This window comes from Lucilia cuprina, chromosome 3 (genome assembly GCF_022045245.1).
Source record: "Lucilia cuprina isolate Lc7/37 chromosome 3, ASM2204524v1, whole genome shotgun sequence".
NCBI classification, from domain to species: Eukaryota; Metazoa; Arthropoda; class Insecta; order Diptera; family Calliphoridae; genus Lucilia; species Lucilia cuprina.
This window is the reverse complement of record NC_060951.1, coordinates 5,040,740-5,060,306: the sequence shown is the minus strand read 5'-3', so window position 1 is coordinate 5,060,306 and position 19,567 is coordinate 5,040,740. Positions and strand designations below refer to the sequence as shown.

The 19,567-nt window shown below is 29.6% G+C and overlaps 3 protein-coding genes across 3 annotated transcripts; 2 read left to right on the top strand and 1 right to left on the bottom strand.

Moving 5' to 3' along the window:
- The first annotated feature begins 229 nt into the window (after nt 1-229).
- Nucleotides 230-2,419, top strand: LOC124418951 (zinc finger and BTB domain-containing protein 47-like). Its single transcript, XM_046946965.1, has one exon. The coding sequence runs from the start codon at nt 356-358 to the stop codon at nt 2,144-2,146; it is 1,791 nt and encodes a 596-aa protein (XP_046802921.1). The 5' UTR covers nt 230-355; the 3' UTR covers nt 2,147-2,419.
- A 1,045-nt stretch (nt 2,420-3,464) lies between these two features.
- On the top strand, nt 3,465-7,131 carry LOC111674933 (zinc finger protein 493-like). Its single transcript, XM_023435621.2, has 2 exons — nt 3,465-4,029; nt 5,878-7,131. The coding sequence occupies exons 1-2, from the start codon at nt 3,553-3,555 to the stop codon at nt 6,793-6,795; spliced, it is 1,395 nt and encodes a 464-aa protein (XP_023291389.2). The 5' UTR covers nt 3,465-3,552; the 3' UTR covers nt 6,796-7,131.
- A 6,293-nt stretch (nt 7,132-13,424) lies between these two features.
- LOC111674919 (mothers against decapentaplegic homolog 3) lies at nt 13,425-18,592 on the bottom strand. The gene is made up of 2 exons (XM_046946488.1): nt 17,875-18,592; nt 13,425-16,459 (listed from the first exon to the last, which is right to left on the bottom strand). The coding sequence occupies exon 2, from the start codon at nt 16,294-16,296 to the stop codon at nt 14,827-14,829; it is 1,470 nt and encodes a 489-aa protein (XP_046802444.1). The 5' UTR covers nt 16,297-16,459; nt 17,875-18,592; the 3' UTR covers nt 13,425-14,826.
- Between the last annotated feature and the right edge of the window lie 975 nt (nt 18,593-19,567).

Genomic DNA, 19,567 nt, shown 5'->3' with positions numbered 1-19,567 from the left:
ATTCAAAATATTAATAATATTCTCTTAAAAACTAAACAATTTCTCTCAGTGTTCACTTAAAAAGAAAGCAAAACAAATCATTTTGATTGCAAAACAAATGACATATTTGACACATATGTTAAAACACTATTGTGAATGTTGGTTAAATGCACTAAACGACAACAACAACAAAAGAACAACAAAAAATTTTGACATTTGCTGACGCCTGTGTGTAAAAAAAAAACTTGAAATTTTTAAGAAAAACGCGCAGAAATTTCTTTAAATACGAAAGAAATCTTTAAAAATTTGATAATTACAATAAAAATTAACGCAAAACAACAAATTAAAATATTTTTGAAAAACTAAAGTAAGGAAAATGTGTGATACCGCCGAAGATATGGATGAATATATTGAATATGAATTTGCACGCGATTGTATAGAAATTGCAGATGATTGTGAGGATATAGACGATGGCGTAGTGGTGGACAACGATTTGTTAATACAACGTCACACGGAACATTTGCCCGAAGAGACTTTTCTCTATGAAGAAGACGATGAGGAAGAACAGCAGCTGGAAGACCAGGAGGAGGATGAAATGCATGATTATGAAATTGTAGAAGAATTGGATGAAGATGTAGAACAACTTTTAATATGTGATACGGCCTTAGATATTAAGGCAGAGGTAGTAGAACCCACACAGCAGGAAGAGCAGGAGGGGCAGGCGCCAGAAGAAACCAAAAATTTCAAAGATGAATTTATGGATCAAGATGTAGAAGAAGATCATTTAATAGATGAAGATACAGCAAATGGTTTTGGTCCAGAGGAGGAATTTCAGGAAGTAGAATATGAGGAAGTGGGTTTAGAGGAGGAGCAGTCAGCTATTGATGTAGAAGAACAGCTAATAATACCAGATAAAAAGGAAGTAAAACAGGAAAAACCCAAAAAACCACCACCACAACCCTGTCCCGAGGATAAGGGACCCAAAGGTGTAGCCAGAAAGTATATGCTGTATGATGAACTAGTAGCCACTATAGTAGACTATGATCCCGACGGCACACCAATTGTAGAGTTTTCCGTATCCAATAATGAGGCTGATGAAAAATTACCCATGGAATGTGGCATTTGTCCGGATGTTATGAGTAGAACAAAAATTACCGCCCATCTTAAAACGCATCTAGTGCCGGGCACTAATCGTTATCAGTGTATTTATTGTGAGGAAACCTATAAAGATTGCAAATATTTGGCGGGACATGCTAGACGTCACATGGGCATACGACCCTATGTGTGTGAATTGTGTAAATTATATTTTTCCACTAAACAAGATCTAAGGGTTCACAATCAAAGACGCCACCAGGAAAAAGATCATATTTGCGAGGTGTGTGGTAAAACTTTTGCTCAAAATACTCAATTGAAACGGCACCGGGAGGCTACCCACGAAAAGAAACGACGTTTCAAATGTGACCTTTGTCCCAAGTCTTATTATAAAAATTTCAGTCTGCAGGAACATATAAGAGCCGTGCACATGGGTAAACGGCGTATTATTGTGTGTCCCTTTTGTGGTATGCAGTGTAGGGATGCACACAAAATGGCACGACATCGCAAACAATATCATTTGCATCAGACACACTTTGAGTGTCATATTTGTAATGAAGAATTTACCGATATCAATTATTTTGATGCTCACAAAAGATCTATACAATGTCGCAATAATACACGACGTAAACTGGAAGAAGAGGGTCAACAACAACAGCAGCAGCAGCAAGAGGAACAACAGCTTTTACAGCAGGCAGAAGATGCCAAGCAACACATACTCAACGAAGATGATAGTAGTCAACAATATTCTCAACACTCCAATGAACATAACCTGCTACACACGCAACAACAACAGCAACATCCACAACAACACCTGCTTCATGGCCATGATGATGACGAAGAAGATGCTGATAATGCTTTAGAAACAGTACAAATTATAGATGAATGTGATTATAAACATTTAATAACAGCATCACCTACACACCACCACCACCAGCAGCAGCATCATCATACAGGACAATTTATGTTAAATAATGATTTACTGCAACATCATAAAATCGAAGAAATCTCACCAGATGATGTGGCCGATGATGAGGAATTAGTTTATGAAATAACCATAGATAGTAATGAATGAATTTTTCTGTCTTTCTTTTAGCTTACTTAAAATTTGTTTTCTTTTTATGATTAATTTAGTTATAAATATTTTAAACAATTAAACTTAAAGGTTAAAGGAAACTTTACCTAATGTTGGTTACAAATTCCTTAAAAGGAAAGATTAACAACAATATCTTGTTAAACTTTAAATTAAAACTTTTGGGTTCTTTTTTTCATAGTTCCAGCTTTGAAAAGCTTTTTTCTATTTTGTTGAAAAGTTTTTTAGTTTATGTGGCAATTAGATTTTTTTCTTTGAAACCTAAATATTATTGTAATTTTCTTAAATAGTAATTTAGTATTTTTTTAATAAATATTTAACAAAAAAACAACAACAAAAATATATAAATAAACATAATTGTTGTAAGCGGTTTGCCTTTATATTATAAACAAAAAAAGTGAAAAAAATTAGCAAATAAAACAAACATTAATGCCAAAATCTAAAGGACAAATACGTTTTCTTTTTTAATAAAAAAAACAACAACATTTCAATGTTTATTTTAAGTGAAAAAGTGTTGAAAAATAAAATTTACAAAAAGTTTTAGTGTAAAACTAACAAAACTACATATTTTTAAATGGTAAAAAGAAATATAAAGAAAAATTGTAACCAAAATCTTGTGGAATTTTAAAGAACTATTTGAATCTCTAAAGTTTTTCAAGTTTTAGTGCAAAACTAACAAAAATACATATTTTTTAATGGTAAAATGAAATAAAAAGAAAAATTGTAACCAAAATCTTAAGGATGTTTGTAACATATAAAAATATTTGTCCTATACCGATCTTAAAGTATACCAATCGGCTAAGAATCATTTTTTGAGTCGATTAAGCTATGTCCGTCCGTCTGACTGGCTGTCCATGTAAACCTTGTGCCCAAGGTACAGGCCGCAATTTTCAAGTTAATTGGATGAAATTTGGCACACACGCTTCTTTTGGACGAAGTTTATTGAAAATGGTTAAAATCGGTCCATTATTTCGATTAGCCGCCTTACAAGATAAGTTTCAGGCGGGCCAGATTAGTTTCGACTTATTCCGACGGCCCTTAATGTTTATAAACATTTTTATCAATTAAAATGTCGAGTACCTTAAATCCTCGTGCATTTTCCATCTGATAACAACACTCTCTTTATCAGTGCACATGAGTAACCAAAATCTGTAGCACAAACAGGGAAACGATTAAAAATTGTTTTTAGACAAAAAGAAAATTGGTCAAAAACAAAAAAACAAACTTATCTTATCTTAATTGGCAACAAAAAAAATTGAATAAAAACAATATATATACTTTTCATTAAAAATGGCACAAAATACAATTTAGTTTCATTGCGGGTTCTAAATAATAACAAACAAAAATCGGCTGAAAAATTTCCAATGTATTTTTAACTATTTTACAAAATGTCACCTGTTTTTACAAAAATATTAATAGATTTCATTAATGAACACGAAAATATCGGTTATGATATATTATCAGAGTTACATAAATTCGATATGTATATTAAGGGCTATAAACATCCGGCATTTCCCTCGGATGCCCTTAATGAAGAACCTATCGAATTGGAATATTATAAAAAATCACTTAATAATGATAAAATTATAATGGATTATGCACGTTACTCTTGGAATTGTCAGGGTGAAATGATATATAGTTGTCAAATTTGTGAGAAAATGAAAGTAACAACAAATAAAGATTTCAATGTTATGGATGAGTTTTTGACACATGTCGAGCATATGCATGGAACGAGCATTAAACAGGAACAGGAAGAACAAAGAATGGATAAACAGACGGAAGAGTTGTGGGTGGGAGAATTGGAGAGAATGAAAAAGACTGCTTATAAAAAACATAGTGAAGAGTTTCTCAAGGAAATCGATGAGGTAGGTCACAAAACAAAAAAAAAAAAAAATGTCAAAAGAAACTTTTATCAGCTGTTGGCCAAAAAAAAAGAAAAAATTTGATAAAGAAACGTATTGTTTTCTTTTTTCTAAAGAGTAGTTAAACATTTAAGCTTGTTTTTGCTAATTAACTTAAGAATTAAACCGGGTTTTTTAATTTATTTAACATTTAAGCGTTTTTTCTTAAATAAAAACATGTTACATCACTAATGCTTAACAAATATGCTGTTTTTAAGAACTCCAATTTGTCAACATTGTTTTATTTTCATAACAATATAATTAAAGTGATGCCAACGACTTCGTTTTTATTTTTCACCTTAAAAACAGCTTAATTTGCTAGATTACATAGAAAATTAGTAATTTTAACAAAATTTCTTAAAATTTCTTAAAAATTTATTATTAATTTATTCGCTTTTAACTAATTAACTTAATTTTATTTATTTATTATTAATTTCTCTTAAATAAAAACACTTTTTAGAAAAATTTCTCAAAATAAACGTAAAAAATTTTTAATGAAAATTCTGGAAAATTTTTTTCCTAGTCTTTTTGTTTTCTTTATTATAAAAAGTAATTCATCACTTATTAATCATTTTATTTGAAATATTTCTTTTTCGTTTTCCAAAAGACAAAAACAAAAAAATGTTTCTTTATCTTATCTTTAAATAAATAAACAAAACACCATTGACATATTGTAAATAAAACTTGTATTTACATTATTTATTTCCCCACACCCTCAACAATAACAAGACATTCCAATGTTCCCACGACAATAGGAACTCCGCTCCGAAACGACCCGATTCTCAATCGGCCAAAGATTGTCAACTCAGCAACAGCTTTATTAAACGGAAGTTTTTTCCCCAGGAAAGAACATCCAGTTAAAGCCAACCTGTTACAACAACAACAACAACAAGAAAATCCATTTACGAGACCTATTAAATTCATTAATGCATATTATTGAACCAAAAGATTTATAAGTAGAATTGAAATTTTTGTAAATTCAGCATGACAAAGTGGAATTTAATCTCTTTTTTATATATATTAACACAAAAACAAATATAAAATCTTTTTTTATATCTAATCTAATAATTTGCAAAAGCAAAAAATAAAAAAGAACATAATTACGTCAAACTTTTTAATTAGATTAAAGTCAAGTGGTCTAAAGAAAATTACCCGTTTTATGGTTATGACAAATTTTCTGATAAAATTTTGTTTAACATGTTAATTTTGTTGTTTTTTTATTATAATAATTCAATAAAAACAAACAAAAATAGTTTTTTTTTATGGGAAATTAATATGTATACGACCTTATAAGTTTTAGATAAGTGTTAAAGCGGTCTATATTAATAAAAATCGATTAATAGTTTTATGATCAATTTTTATTTATATTTTAATGTAAATTTTGTTTATTTCTTTTAAAACCTATCGATAAACTTAATAGATTAAAAGACACATAGTCTTAAATAAAACTCATTTTTTTCGGTGTAAGATAAGAACCCGGCAGAACCCGTATTTTCTGGAATGTGCTAAACATGAAAGTTGTTGAAATTCTAAAGATAAAGATATAAATAAATTAAAATTTAACAGTGAAATTTGAAATTTTGTAACATTTTAAAACGCTTAGTTGGCAGCACGGCTTAATAAATAACTGTAGGTTTTTTAGAGTTGCCAAACTTAAAGATTAAAAATGATGCTAAATAATATAGTAAAAACCGCTTTAATAAACAAAAATGTGGAATTTAAAAGTTTAATTTTAGTTTTAATTGTAGTTTTTAGAACATTTATATTTTTATTGTAATTAAACAAAATTTTCAAATTATTTTCACTTTACAGATCCTGGGTGTAGAAGATTTTGATGCTAATGGTATTTTAAATTCTTTGGAATCCCACAAAACTTCAGAACAAGATAGTAGTTCTGACATTCTATCGGATTCTAGCAAAGAAAATGCCTTATCACCCTCTAGCACAACAACAACAACCAACTCTAACGCCAGCTACAGCCCGACCCCAAAAATCTACAGTAAACCCTGTAAATTGTCGCAACAAGAACGTCAAACGAAAAGAAAAAAGAAACGTATTTCGGGTCAATGTGACATCTGTAATCGTACCTTTAATGATCTCTACAATTTGCGTATACATAAAATGATCCATACGGGCGAAAAGCCCTTTCAGTGTGAAGAGTGTGGCAAACGTTTTCGCCAATACAATAAGCTAAAAATTCATTGTATTACACACACCAATGAGAAACCCTTTAAATGTGATATTTGTGGTAAAGGTTTTCGTTTTCGCAATTATCTATCCGTACACAAACGTTTGCATTCTGGTGAAAATCCCTATAAATGTAAATTTTGTGAAGAATATTTTCATTCACTACACTCAAGACGTTTGCATACAAAACTCAGGCATACAGAGGCGAAAACATTTACCTGCTCGATTTGTGGTAAAATCTTGACAGCTCAATGTTATTTAACAGCTCACATGAAGCGGCATACGAATCAGCGTGATTTTAAATGTGACAATTGTGGTAAATGTTTCTTTAGTCAATCACAACTTAAGGATCATCAGTTGGTGCATACCAACCTAAAGCCGTTTGAGTGTGATGTTTGTCGCGCCCGTTTTCAGCGTAAATCGAATTATACACAACATTTGAAAATACATACGGGCGAAAAATCCTATGTCTGCTCTATATGCAATAAATCGTTTGCCCAAAATGCCGGCCTCTACGGTCATATGAAGTCACATGCTAAATAAAAATTCTTTAAAAAGAGTATTTATTGAAATTTTTAGCTCTTTGCTAGAGAAACCCCAAACAAGTGCTTTTTTTCTTTTTGAGGGGACAAAGTTGTTGGACATCACTGTTAAACAGTTAGGAGTGGCAACTCGCTGAAATTAGCGTCTAAAGTCAAACAGTGATGTCAATTAAATGTTTTGAAAACGTTAACTGTGTTTGCGAATGCAATTGGAGCCTTTATAATGAATTGAACCGGAAGAAAATATAAGAAAAATTACGTTTATATATATAAAATTATATTGTGGAAATAATTTTGTTAAGTTTAAAATCAAAATGTAAATAAACATTATGATCAAGAGATACTTATACTTGAACTTTTATTTTTTAGTCTAGTCGATAGTCTGGCGTATAGTCTAGTATAAAGTCTAGCCTATAGTCTAGTCCATAATGTAAAGGCTAGCCTTTAGTCTACTCTGGTCTGGTCTAGACTATAGTCTATTTGTCTAGTCTATAGTCTATTGTCAATTCTATAGTCTAGTTTATGGTCTAGTTTATATACTAGTATATAGGCTAGTCTATAGTCTAGTCTATAGTCTAGTCTATAGTCTAGTCTATAGTCTAGTCTATAGTCAAGTCTATAGTCTAGTCTATAGTCTAGTCTATAGTGTAGTCTATAGTGTAGTCTATATTCTAGTCTATAGTCTAGTCTATAGTCTAGTCTATAGTCTAGTCAATAGTCTAGTCTAGTCTATAGTCTAGTCTATAGTCTAATCTATAGTCTAGTCTATAGTCTAGTCTATAGTCTAGTCTATAGTCTAGTCTATAGACCAGTCTATAGTCCAGTCTATAGTCTAGTCTATAGTCCAGTCTATAGTCTAGTCTATAGTCTAGTCTATAGTCCAGTCTAGTCTATAGTCTAACCCATCGCTTTTATAAAATCAAAGTTGACAACACTTTTATGCTGCAACGTTATTTCTGCATGTTTCTACATCGTTTTTTCAGTTTGATTTAATTATAGTCAACCGCTTTTATAAAATCAAAATTGACAACACTTTTTCACTGAACCGTTATTTCTGCCATTTAACAGAGATGCCATACATACTAATAATTGCAGCGTTTTTATTTAACTCCAAAACAAAATTGCAACTTACATTTTTTGTCACTACTATTACAAATAATAACAGTTTTTTGTTTTTTATTTAATATTTTATTAGTTTTTTTTCTTTACTTTTATTCCTTTAGCTTATGGGTTTCATTTTTCAATAATAATTTTTGTTTATTTTTCTTTTGTTTTACAATACAATGTTTTTTTGTTACGCATATATTTTTTCTTTATTTGGATTTCTCAATACATTATTATTAATAATATAAACTAATATTTATTTAATTTTTTTTTTTACTTAATGACTTTTTCTTTTCAATATGTATATTGTTTTAATGAGTTTTTATATGTTTTCTGTTTAGAGATGACTTAATATTTGTTTTTATTTATTTAAACTAAAATATGTTAATTTCTTTAGCATAAATATATATTTTTCAGTTTGAAATTTTTTCTTTTTATTTTTTTATTGTATAATAATATGTCTGTCTGTATATAATATATAAATTTGTTGTTTTTTTGTTTTGTTTGTTAAATGTTTAATTTATTATTTTGTTGTTTTTTTTTTTTTTTTTGTTCAAAAATTTGTGACATTTTCTTTTTATTTATTTTTTATTTATAAAATATATAGATTTTATTTTTTGTTTTTATTTTTTAATATTTTGTAAATAGTAATGCGTCAATTAACGCTTACATATTAATATTTATAAAAATAGTTAAATTTTTTCTTTAAGTGTATTTTTTATTTATTTTATTTATGCTGTTTGTTATGATTTAAAATGTATGTTTATGTAGAAAAAGATAGAAAATTAAGAAAATGTTTTAAAGTATTAATAGTCTAATCTATAGTCTAGTCTATAATCTACATTATAGTTTAGTCTATAGTCCAGTCTACAGTCTAGTCTATAGTCTAGTATATAGTCTAGTCTATAGTCTAGTCTATAGTCTTGTCTATAGTCTTGTCTATAGTCTTGTCTATAGTCTAGTCTATAGTCTAGTCTGGTCTATAGTCTCGTCTATAGTCTAGTCTATAGTCTCGTCTATAGCCTAGTCTATAGTCTAGTCTACAGTCTAGTCTATAGTCCAGCCTATAGTCTAGTCTATAGTCTAGTCTATAGTCTAGTCTATGGTATAGTCTAGTCTATAATCTAGTCTATAGTCTAGTCTATAGTCTAGTCTATAGTCTAGTCTATAGTCTAGTCTATAGTCTAGTCTATAGTCTAGTCTATAGTCTAGTCTATAGTCTACTCTATAGTCTAATCTATAGTCTAGTCTATAGTCTAGTCTATAGTCTAGTCTATAGTCTAGTCTATAGTCTAGTCTATAGTCTAGTCTATAGTCTAGTCTATAGTCTAGTCTATAGTCTAGTCTATAGTCTATAGTCTAGTCTATAGTCCATAGTCTAGTCTATAGTCCATAGTCTAGTCTATAGTCTAGTCTATAGTCTAGGCTATAGTCTAGTCTATAGTCTAGTCTATAGTCTAGTCTATAGTCTAGTCTATAGTCTAGTCTATAGTCTAGTCTATTGTCTAGTCTATAGTCTAGTACATGGTCTAGTCTATAGTCTAGTCTATAGTATAGTCTATAGTATAGTCTATAGTATAGTCTATAGTATAGTCTATAGTATAGTCTATAGAATAGTCTGTAGTCTAGTCTATAGTGTAGTCTATAGTCAAGTCTATAGTGTAGTCTATAGTCTAGTCTAAAGTCTAGTATATAGCCTAGTCTATAGTCTAGCCTTCTCAATAGTCTAGCCTATTGTCTAGCCTACAGTTCAGTCTATGGTCTAGTCTATAGTCTAGTCTATAGTCTGGTCTATGGTCTTGTCTATAGTCTATAGTCTAGTCTATAGTATAGTCTAGTTTATAGTCTAGTCTACAGTTTAGCCTATAATCTAGTCTAATCTATAATCTGGTCTATAATCAAGACTATAGTCCAGTCTATAGTCTAGTCTATAGTCTAGTCACTAGTCTTGTCTATGGTCTAGTGTCTAGTCTATAGTCCAGTATAGTCTATAGTCTCCTCTATAGTCTATTCTATAGTTTAGTCTATAGTCTGTAACATAGTCTATTTTTTAGTCTATAGTCAAGTCCATTGTACATTTGTTTTTGACCTTTCTTTAAATTGAGAAATGTCAGAAGCTGTCATTACTTTGGGAAAGCTGGAAAATATTTCAATGATTTTCTTTCAGTGTTTTTTTCTCATAAATTAATTTTATTTTTTAATTTTAAATAATTTTCTTTTCTGTTTTATTATATTTTTTTGTTTTGTTTTGGTATGATTAATTATATTTATTGTATTGTATGGCTAGTTTTCGGGTATTGGGTGATTTTCTTTACAAAAAAATTCTTTTCGAGTAAATGTATATATTATTTTAATTTTCACTTGGTTTTTTTTTGAGGTTATGTTTTGAACAAATGTTTTTTTAACAGGGGTTTTGAATTTTGGTTTTTCTTTTTTTATTTATTTTTTTAAGTATTTAATAAAATCTTTGTTATTTTTTTTTAACAAATTAATCAAATTATAAAGAAAATTAAACAAATTAATAAAAATTATTAGAAATTGTTAACTTTTAATAAAAAACTTAAAGAGTTAATGTGACTACTTTCACTTTAATTTTTAACTAAATAATATTTAGTAAATAAAATGTTAAATATTTTAAATAAAAGTATTTCTTTAAAATTATTTAAAATTCCATTATTTTATAGAATTATTATTGTTGTTTTTTTCTTTAAGTATGACTAATAGTTGTTGTTTTAAAAATGTATCGATTAGCTTAAAAATTAAAATTATTTTTTTTAAGAAAATATATAAAAGTTTTAAAAGTGTTTTTGTTTTTATGACTTTGTATTTAAAGTGCTACTGATCTAGATCTGGATAATAGTATATAGACTAATCGAGACTGGACTATAATCCAGACTTTAGATTATAGTCTATAGTTTATTGTATAGTCTAGTATATAGTATAGTCCATAGTTTAGTCTATTGTGTAAACCTATAGTCTAGTCTATAGCGTAGTTTATAATATATAGTCAAGTCTACAGTATAGTTTATAGTCTAGTCTATAGTTTAGTTTATAGTCTAGTCTATAGTCAAGCCTTTAGTCTAGCCTATAGTGTAGTCTATGGTGTAGTCTATAGTCTAGTCTATAGTCTAGTCTATAGTCTAGTCTATAGTCTAATCTATAGTCTAGTCTATAGTCTAGTCTATAGTCTAGTCTATAGTCTAATCTATAGTCTAGTCTATAGTCTAGTCTATAGTCTAGTCTAGTCTAGTCTATAGTCTAGTCTAGTCTATAGTCTAGTCTAGTCTATAGTCTAGTCTATAGTCTAGTCTATAGTCTAGTCTATAGTCTAGTCTATAGTCTAGTCTATAGTCTAGTCTATAGTCTAGTCTATAGTCTAGTCTATAGTCTAGTCTATAGTCTAGTCTATAGTCTAGTCTATAGTCTAGTCTATAGTCTAGTCTATAGTCTAGTCTATAGTCTAGTCTATAGTCTAGTCTATAGTCTAGTCTATAGTCTAGTCTATAGTCTAGTCTTTAGTATAGTCTATAGTCTAGTCTATAGTGTGGTCTATAGTCTAGTCTTTAGTCTAGTATATAGTCTAGTCTATAGTCTAGTTTATAGTTTAGCCTATAGTTTAGTTTCTAGTCTATAGTCTAGTTTATAGTCTAGTCTATAGTCTAGTTTATAGTCTAGTCTATAGTCTAGTTTATAGTCTAGTCTATAGTCTAGTCTATAGTCTAGTCTATAGTCTAGTCTTTAGTCTAGTCTATAGTCTAGTCTATAGTCTAGTCTTTAGTCTAGTCTATAGTCAAGCCTTTAGTCTAGTCCATAGTCTAGTTTAGAGTCTAGTCTAGTTTAAAGTCTAGTCTAGTTTAGAGTCTAGTCTAGTTTATAGTCTAGTCTATAGTCTAGTCTATAGTCAAGCCTTTAGTCTAGTCTATAGTCTAGTTTAGAGTTTAGTCTATAGTCTAGTCTAGTTTATAGTCAAGTCTATAGTCTAGTTTATAGTCTAGTTTATAATCTAGTCTATAGTCTAGTTTATAGTCTATTCTATAGTCAAGCCTTTAGTCAAACCTATAGTCTAGTCTATAGTCTAGTCTATAGTCTAGTCTATAGCCTAGTCTATAGTCTAGTCTATAGCCTAGTCTATAGTCTAGTCTATAGCCTAGTCTATAGTCTAGTATATAGTCTAGTCTATAGTCTAGTCTATAGTCTAGTCTATACTCTTGTCTCTATAGTCTAGTCTTTAGTCAATTCTATAGTCTTGTCTATAGTCTAGTCTATAGTCTAGTCAATAGTCTATAGTCTAGTCTATAGTTTAGTCTATAGTTTAGTCTATAGTCTAGTCTATAGCCTAGTCTAAAATCTAGTCTATAGTCTAATCTATAGTCCAGTCTATAGTCTAATCTATAGTCTATTCTGTAGTCTAGTCTAATCGATGGTCTAGTCTACAGCCTAGTCTATAGCCTAGTCTATAGTCTAGTCTATAGCCTAGTCTATAGTATAGTCTATAGCCTAGTCTATAGTCTAGTCTATAGTCTAGTCTATAGTCTAGTCTGTAGTCTAGTCTATAGTCTATAATCTTGTCAATAGTATAGTCTAGTCCATTATCTTGCTTATAGTCTAGTCTGTAGTCTAATCTAAAATTTTATAAAAAAAAATTGGAAAAACTTGAAAAAGTTTTTTTTTTAATTTTTATTAAAATTAAATTTAAAGTTTTTAATTTCTTATAACTAAAAAATAATAATAAAAAGGCAAATTTTAAAAGTAAACAACATAATTAAATATAATTTTTAAAATTTCCAAAAAAAAAAATTTAATTTTTAGTTTTAAAATTTTCTTAAAAATTTCACCTGAATTTTTTTTCTTTTAAGATTTTATTTTTTTTTAATAATTATTAAAGAATTTTTAAAATTTGTTAATTAATTATTTTTGTGTTATTTTAAGATAAATAATCACGTTATATGTATATAACACACTCGAAGAGAGAGAGAGAGAGAGAGAGAGAGAGAGGGAGAGAAATTAAAAATAGCTTTAAGCTTAATTTTTTTTAAATTTATTTTTAATAATTCTTATTTAATTTATAATAAAAAGTTATTAAAGTGTTAAAAAAGTTATTAAGCTTTTCAATTTAAACTAAATTTTATTTAGTTTAGTAGGGGGTGGTGGGGTGTGTTGAAAACAATAAGAAGTAAAAAATTTAACAAATTTACTAAAATATGGTTTGTTAAATACCTGTAATTGTTAATTTAAATGTTTTATTACGAATTTAAAGAAAAAAATATTTAAATTCTGATTTTTGAGTAAAGAAAAGCTTTAAGCTTTTGTTTTTAAATAAAAATATTTTTATAGCTGCTTTAAAATTAAACGGCCCAGCCGAAAATTATTGAAATTTTGTGTGAATAGATAAAAACTTAAAATAAAATTGAACTGTTTTTTTTTATAAAATTTTCCGTTTAAGTTTTTTTTCTTTTAAATAATTTAACAAAAAGAAATAATTATTATTAAACTAAAACAACATAAATTTTTAACAATTTAAAGCCGATTTTTTTTTATAAAAATTATTAGATTATCAATTTTTGTATTTTAATAAGAAAATAAAACAATTACATAATGTTTTTCATAGTCTGGACTAAAGTTTGAGCTATAGTATAGTCTAAAGTCTAGGTTATAATAGGGTCTATAGTTTGAATTAAGTCTGGACTATAATTTGAACTTAGTCTCCACTAAAGTTTGTACTATAGACTGGATTACAGTTTGAACTATAGTCTAGACTATAGTTTGAACTAAAGTCTGAGTATAGTTTGAACTATGTCCAGACTTTAGTTTAAGCTGTAGTCCAGACTAAAGTACAAAATATAATCCAGACTTAGTTCAAACTATAGGCCAATCTGGACTATAGTCCATACGTAGCTCTAACTAAAGTCAAGACCATAATTCAAATTCTAGTCCAGACTAAAATATCAACTATAGTCCACACTTAGTTCAAACTGTGGGCCATCTGAACAATAGTTTGAACTTAGTCTGGACTATAGTTTCTACTATAGTCGGACTAATTACTGTTTGAACTATAGTCTAGACTACAGTCCATACTTAGTTCAAACTATGGGTCAGTCTGGACTATAGTTTGAACTATAGTGTGGTCTATAGTTTAAACAATAGTCTGGCCCATAGTTTGAACTTAGTCTGGACCATAGTTTGATCTATAGTCTGGACTATAGTTTGAACTAAAGAATGACTATAGTTTGAACTACAATCTGGCCCATAGTTTGAACATAGTCTGGACTATAGTTTGTACTATAGTTTGGACTAATTACTGTTTGAACTATAGTGTAGACAGTCCAGACTTAGTTCAAACTATGGTTCAGTCTGGACTATAGTTTGAACTATAGTCTGGCCTATAGTTTGAACTTAGTCCGGACCATAGTTTGTACTATAGTCTGGACTACAGTTTGAACTATAGTGTGAACTATATACAAACTATAGTCCACACTTAGTTCAAACTATGGGCCGGTCTGTACTATAGTTTGAACTAAAGAATGACTACAGTTTAAACTATAGTCTGGCCCTTAGTTTGAGCTATAGTCTGAACTACAGTTTGAACTAAGGTCTGACTATATTTTAGACTATAGCCTAGACCATATACACAACTATAAACTGGACTATAAGTAAAAGTATAGTCTAGAATCATTTTGTATTATAGTTTAAACTATACTCTAGACAATATATTGATCTATAGTCTAACCTATAGTCTAGTCCACAATAGGAAAAAAATTAAAGAGAAATAAAACATATACATATAAAGAACAACATACTTAAAATCGGAAAATCTCTTAATCAATTTCTCAAGAGATTTTCCCTAATCATTACACTTAGTAGCCACATTTTTCGGGGCACGGGATAGAGGTGTGTATAGGTGTGTGTATATGTATTTATACACACAATTTTAAGACATCGAACTACAGGGTAAACGTGGTGAACCCATTTGTGTTAGAACACGATCCAACCATTGTAATGGACCATTCAAATGCAATTCAATCCAACATGGTGTTGAAGTAACAGTCTGACGACGATATTCGGCACCCCAGCCCTTAACGAAGGACATGCGTATGGTACACATGCGTGTCAATTGATAGACCGCCTCGAAACCTTGAGAAACCGATTGTGAGAGTAGAGCAGCAAATTCTTGATTATTAAAGATTTTCAAATTACAACCGGGTGGAATTTTACAAACAGTAGCCGGATGCCAACCATAACGTTGATTACAATTGGGTGATTGTACAAATATAGAGGAATCGCTGAGGCACTCAGCAAATACCTCGCCACCAATGTAATAGAGACGTACACCCTTGCCTATGTGGCGGCGTGTCTGTTCGACAACATCGTTGCGATTGACATTGGAGAGTAGACCCAAACAAAATCTTTCGGAATTTGAGGGATCGGTGAAACCATCAACTGTTATAGAGGGTTGGGAGGCATGAAAAGTTTCTCCCACTCGTGTATTGAGCTCATAATAAGATATTGAACACCAAAAGGCTGGTTCTTGATACATAACGGGTGCTGAGTCGGTAGGTGGTGTCAAGCGTGACATGTTCATATTGTCATTGGGATCCACCGGATCACCATCTTCACTCATATAGCCGGGTGGCGGAGTACCCGTATTGGGCATACTATTACTGCCCACACTTAAAACACTAGATTGGGAATCCATGTTGCAGGCTCCCGGTGGTAGATTATTTGTGGTCATTTGTTGTTGCTGCTGCTGCTGTTGCTGTTGCGAAGCACTAGCACTCATATTATTACCACTAAAGAAAGCTGAAGGTGAATGTTGTTGATATTGTTGCGGCTGCAATTGACTACCACTACTGCCGCCTCCAATCTCCATATACTGCGGCGGACTTAAAGAAGCACTGCGTATAGTGGCCGCATTATATTCGGTATTATTTGGTATCTGATGTGTATGATTATCTAATGGATAGTCTACTATACTGTCGGGTGGTGTGGGCAATGATTTCGGCACCAATATTGACAATTCCAATTTCTTATAGTGATAGGGATTTATACAGATCTCATCTTTGCGCATATGAAAAGCATATTCACAATGATCCAAAGCTTTTAATTCATTTTGCGATTGTAAATCGGGCCAACGCCACAAACGACAATAGATAACATGCGGCAAACCCTTGCGTAGGTTTTCACCCGAAGCAGTGGGTTTGCTGCGCGGTACCGTTACACACCTGGTATTGGGATTCTGTGTGGATATTGCTCGTTCTAATTCTTCCAATGAGGAATTCTTTTTGATTTTCTTTGCTAGATTTTTGACGGCCTTTTCGGACCACTTGCCTTCGACACTGTCTTCGTTACACTTTTTTAATGCCAATAAACGTTTAACAACTTGTGGTGTAAATGGCAACATTTCACGTGGACCCGCCCCGTCTAGAAAATAGAAAATGTATAAAACAAAATTGTTGACTTGTGCTTCGATATGCTTTCGTCAAACAGCTATCGTTGGTTTAGGTTATTTTTTTCCAGATTTTTGGTAAAAATTTGTAGTGCTTTATGTTGTTTTTGCTAAAAAGCTACATTAGAAGGGAATATATAGAGTAAAATGATTAAAATCTTGTTAAATTTTACACAAATATTTGGAAAACGATGAAAAAATGAGGATGAAAGCTCGTGTGTTTATATTAGCTGTCATTGTTATATAACTCACTGATCAGGAATATATACTGGATTATAAACAAAACTATTAACTTGATTAGAAGCTTAGACATGTCTTGGAACAAAGACTAAGCTATAGTCCATAAAATAAACTATATTCCAGTCCATTATCGAGGCTTAACAGAGCCAAGAATATAGGCTGATAAAAAGCCAAAATTATGCGCTAACTATTACCCTGTCTATAGACTATTTTCCATACTATTATCTAATAATAGTCTAACTGTAGACTAGACTATCGAATAACTATAGTCAAAACTATAACTTATCTTTGTTGCGTATGAACCAGACTATGGGCTAAACTATAGTCAAGACTATAGACTTTACTATAGTCCAAAGTTTAGCACAAACTATAGTCTAGACTATACACTAATCAATACTTCAGAATATCCACTAAACTCTAGTCCAGACTGTAGATTAAAGTAAACTATAAACTAAACTATTAATTAATAGAGACTAATGTAATTTTGCTTAAATTGGCATTATTGTGTGGTATTTAAAGGAATTCCCTTTAGTAAGTAAAAAAATCCATTAAAATTCCCATAGTTCTAACAAAATCTTATTAAAATTCATTTGTTTACACTTTTACCCTTAAAAAATCGTTAAAATGGCAACTCTATAATCAACCTCAACCTACGTTAAACAAAAACAACATTAGGTTACCATACTCATCATACATACATATAAACAAACATATATAAACAGACAACAGACAGACAATAGAAAAAAAAATAACAATAACACAAAGAGAGACAAAAAGAAAGGAAAATTGAAATAACAACAATAACAACAGACGACAAGAAAAAAAATTGGCAAATATTTTTATTGTACATAGAAATGAAACCTGTGTGGCGTATACTTAACGTAGAGGAAGCGAGCAGAAGAACAGTTATAAAAGCCGGTTAGAGAAACAAAACAATAACAAAACATAACAACAACGACAGGAAAAATATAATTTTAGACAGTGAATGTTTATTTATATTGAGCTTTTTTTTGTTTTCTTTTTCTATTATAGAAAACGAAAAATTGTTGCCTGGGTTAGGTTTTTTTCTATTTTTTCTTTATCTTGAAAATACACAAAGAATTATTATTATAAATTACTTAATGAAAATAAAATTTGACCTTTAACTTTAAAATACACACATTTTCGGGGGTAATTAATAAATTTCGTTAAAAAAATATATGTAGCATGAAAATGGTTATGGATAGGTATTAACATGGTATAAATATATTTTTAAATCATGGGTATTAATATGTTATTAAAAACTCCACTTACCTTTTAATAAGTTTTATGTGTTATTCTAGCTTTTTAATGCTTATTTTTTATATGTTGTGGCTGTTTTTTCACTTTTTTTCGTTTATTTTTTTGTATGTTTTGCTATTTAATGTATATTTTTTTTGTAGTTGCCTCTTTAGCCACCAACCTCCCCTTGTTTGTGTCTGCGGTTACCTTGTCTTGCCCTCTCTTTCTTGCTCACTCTCTTTACTATATGTTCGTTCTTTTCTTTGTACAATTCTTGTCAGCACTTTACACACAAATTAACACACACAGGGTTTTTTACGATTCTTTTCTTTTTTTCTAAGTTTTTATTGGTCCTTTCTTATTGGATTTTTTTTGTTATTTTACACAATTTTCTTTGTTTTTCTTTTAAATATTGTTAAATTTAATAAATTTTTCTTGTGATTGAATAATATTTTATGATAAAAATATCTTTATTGGTTAAAAACTGTTATACGAACAAAAATGAAAAATAAAAATAATTGTCGCTCGTATCAGAGACTACAGAGTCAGATTGATAGAAAATAGAGATACAAGTTGCGGCTGATATTAACTTGACGGCGGCTGATAATATTTTGCAAGCAGCGCCGTTGCCAAATTTTATTCGTCTCAAATGCTTAAGCCGGTTTTAACTTAGCCGCTAATATATGTTAGAATCGTCTAACATATATGAATTTATATTATATATTCATAATAACATAGAAATAGACTATAAAACAGAGAAAGAACTCGTATGTGAGCAATTTTTGAAAATAAAAATTGAGAAAATAATTTAGCCGCTCTCAGTTTTTTCATTAACTGACAAGCAAAAATGGTTGGGACGATCATTTTGCATTGAATTGTATCTCTAATAGAGTTCTTGTATAATTAGATACCGATTACTCACTTACTTTTAACGATAAATAAGTATTTGTAGGGTACAACTCATTACTTTTTAAAAATTCTTAAGATTTTGAGAAAATAATTTTCCTTAAAATGTTATTAAGGCTAGAGCATTTAGTAGACTACTATCTTAACTATAAATTACCCAATAGTCTAATCGAATTTGCTTTAAAAAAAAAAACGTTAAAAATCTTTATAAAAATGTACCTTGTTTTATAAAGAGTTAACAACACTGTTTTAATATATTTAGCGTTTAACAATTAAGCTCTAAAAAGAGCTTAAAAATAAAAATCAATAAATATACTAAAACTAAATAAATAAAAAATCTTAATTAAAACAAATTAACTTACCCAAAGTTTTAAAGTTGTCAAGAACTTGCAGAATAAGTAAAAAAAATATAGACGATTTCTGACAGCCAGAGTTAGCAACACATTTATTAGCGGCATTTTATTTCGTGATGGTAATGCAGTTAATAACAAAATGTGAATATGTCAACTAATATTTATTGCATTTTTTATTTTTTTGCAAATAACAAGATTTTTTTTTGGAAAATAAAAACTAATTTGTAATTATTTTACATATTTTTTACAATTTTTTATTATTTTTTTCGCATTTTTGCAAAGGAATTATTTATTTTAAAAAAAGTACATTATGAGACACCCTGTTGTATTTGTTTACATATTTTTTTAGCAGTTTGTTTACAGAGCCGCCAGCTAATAAAAATTAACGCCTTAAGTAAATTTTTTTGTGTTTTTAATTTATTTAAAAGAATATAAGTTTTGTTGTAGGTAAAATTTTCTCAAATTTA

Coding starts and splice junctions, on each gene's coding strand:
- LOC124418951 (XM_046946965.1), top strand. CDS start 356: ATGTGTGATACCGCCGAAGATATGGATGAATATATTGAATATGAATTT.
- LOC111674919 (XM_046946488.1), bottom strand. CDS start 16,296: ATGTTGCCATTTACACCACAAGTTGTTAAACGTTTATTGGCATTAAAA.
- LOC111674933 (XM_023435621.2), top strand. CDS start 3,553: ATGTCACCTGTTTTTACAAAAATATTAATAGATTTCATTAATGAACAC. Junction 4,030..5,877: donor TTCTCAAGGAAATCGATGAG/GTAGGTCACAAA, acceptor TTCACTTTACAG/ATCCTGGGTGTAGAAGATTT.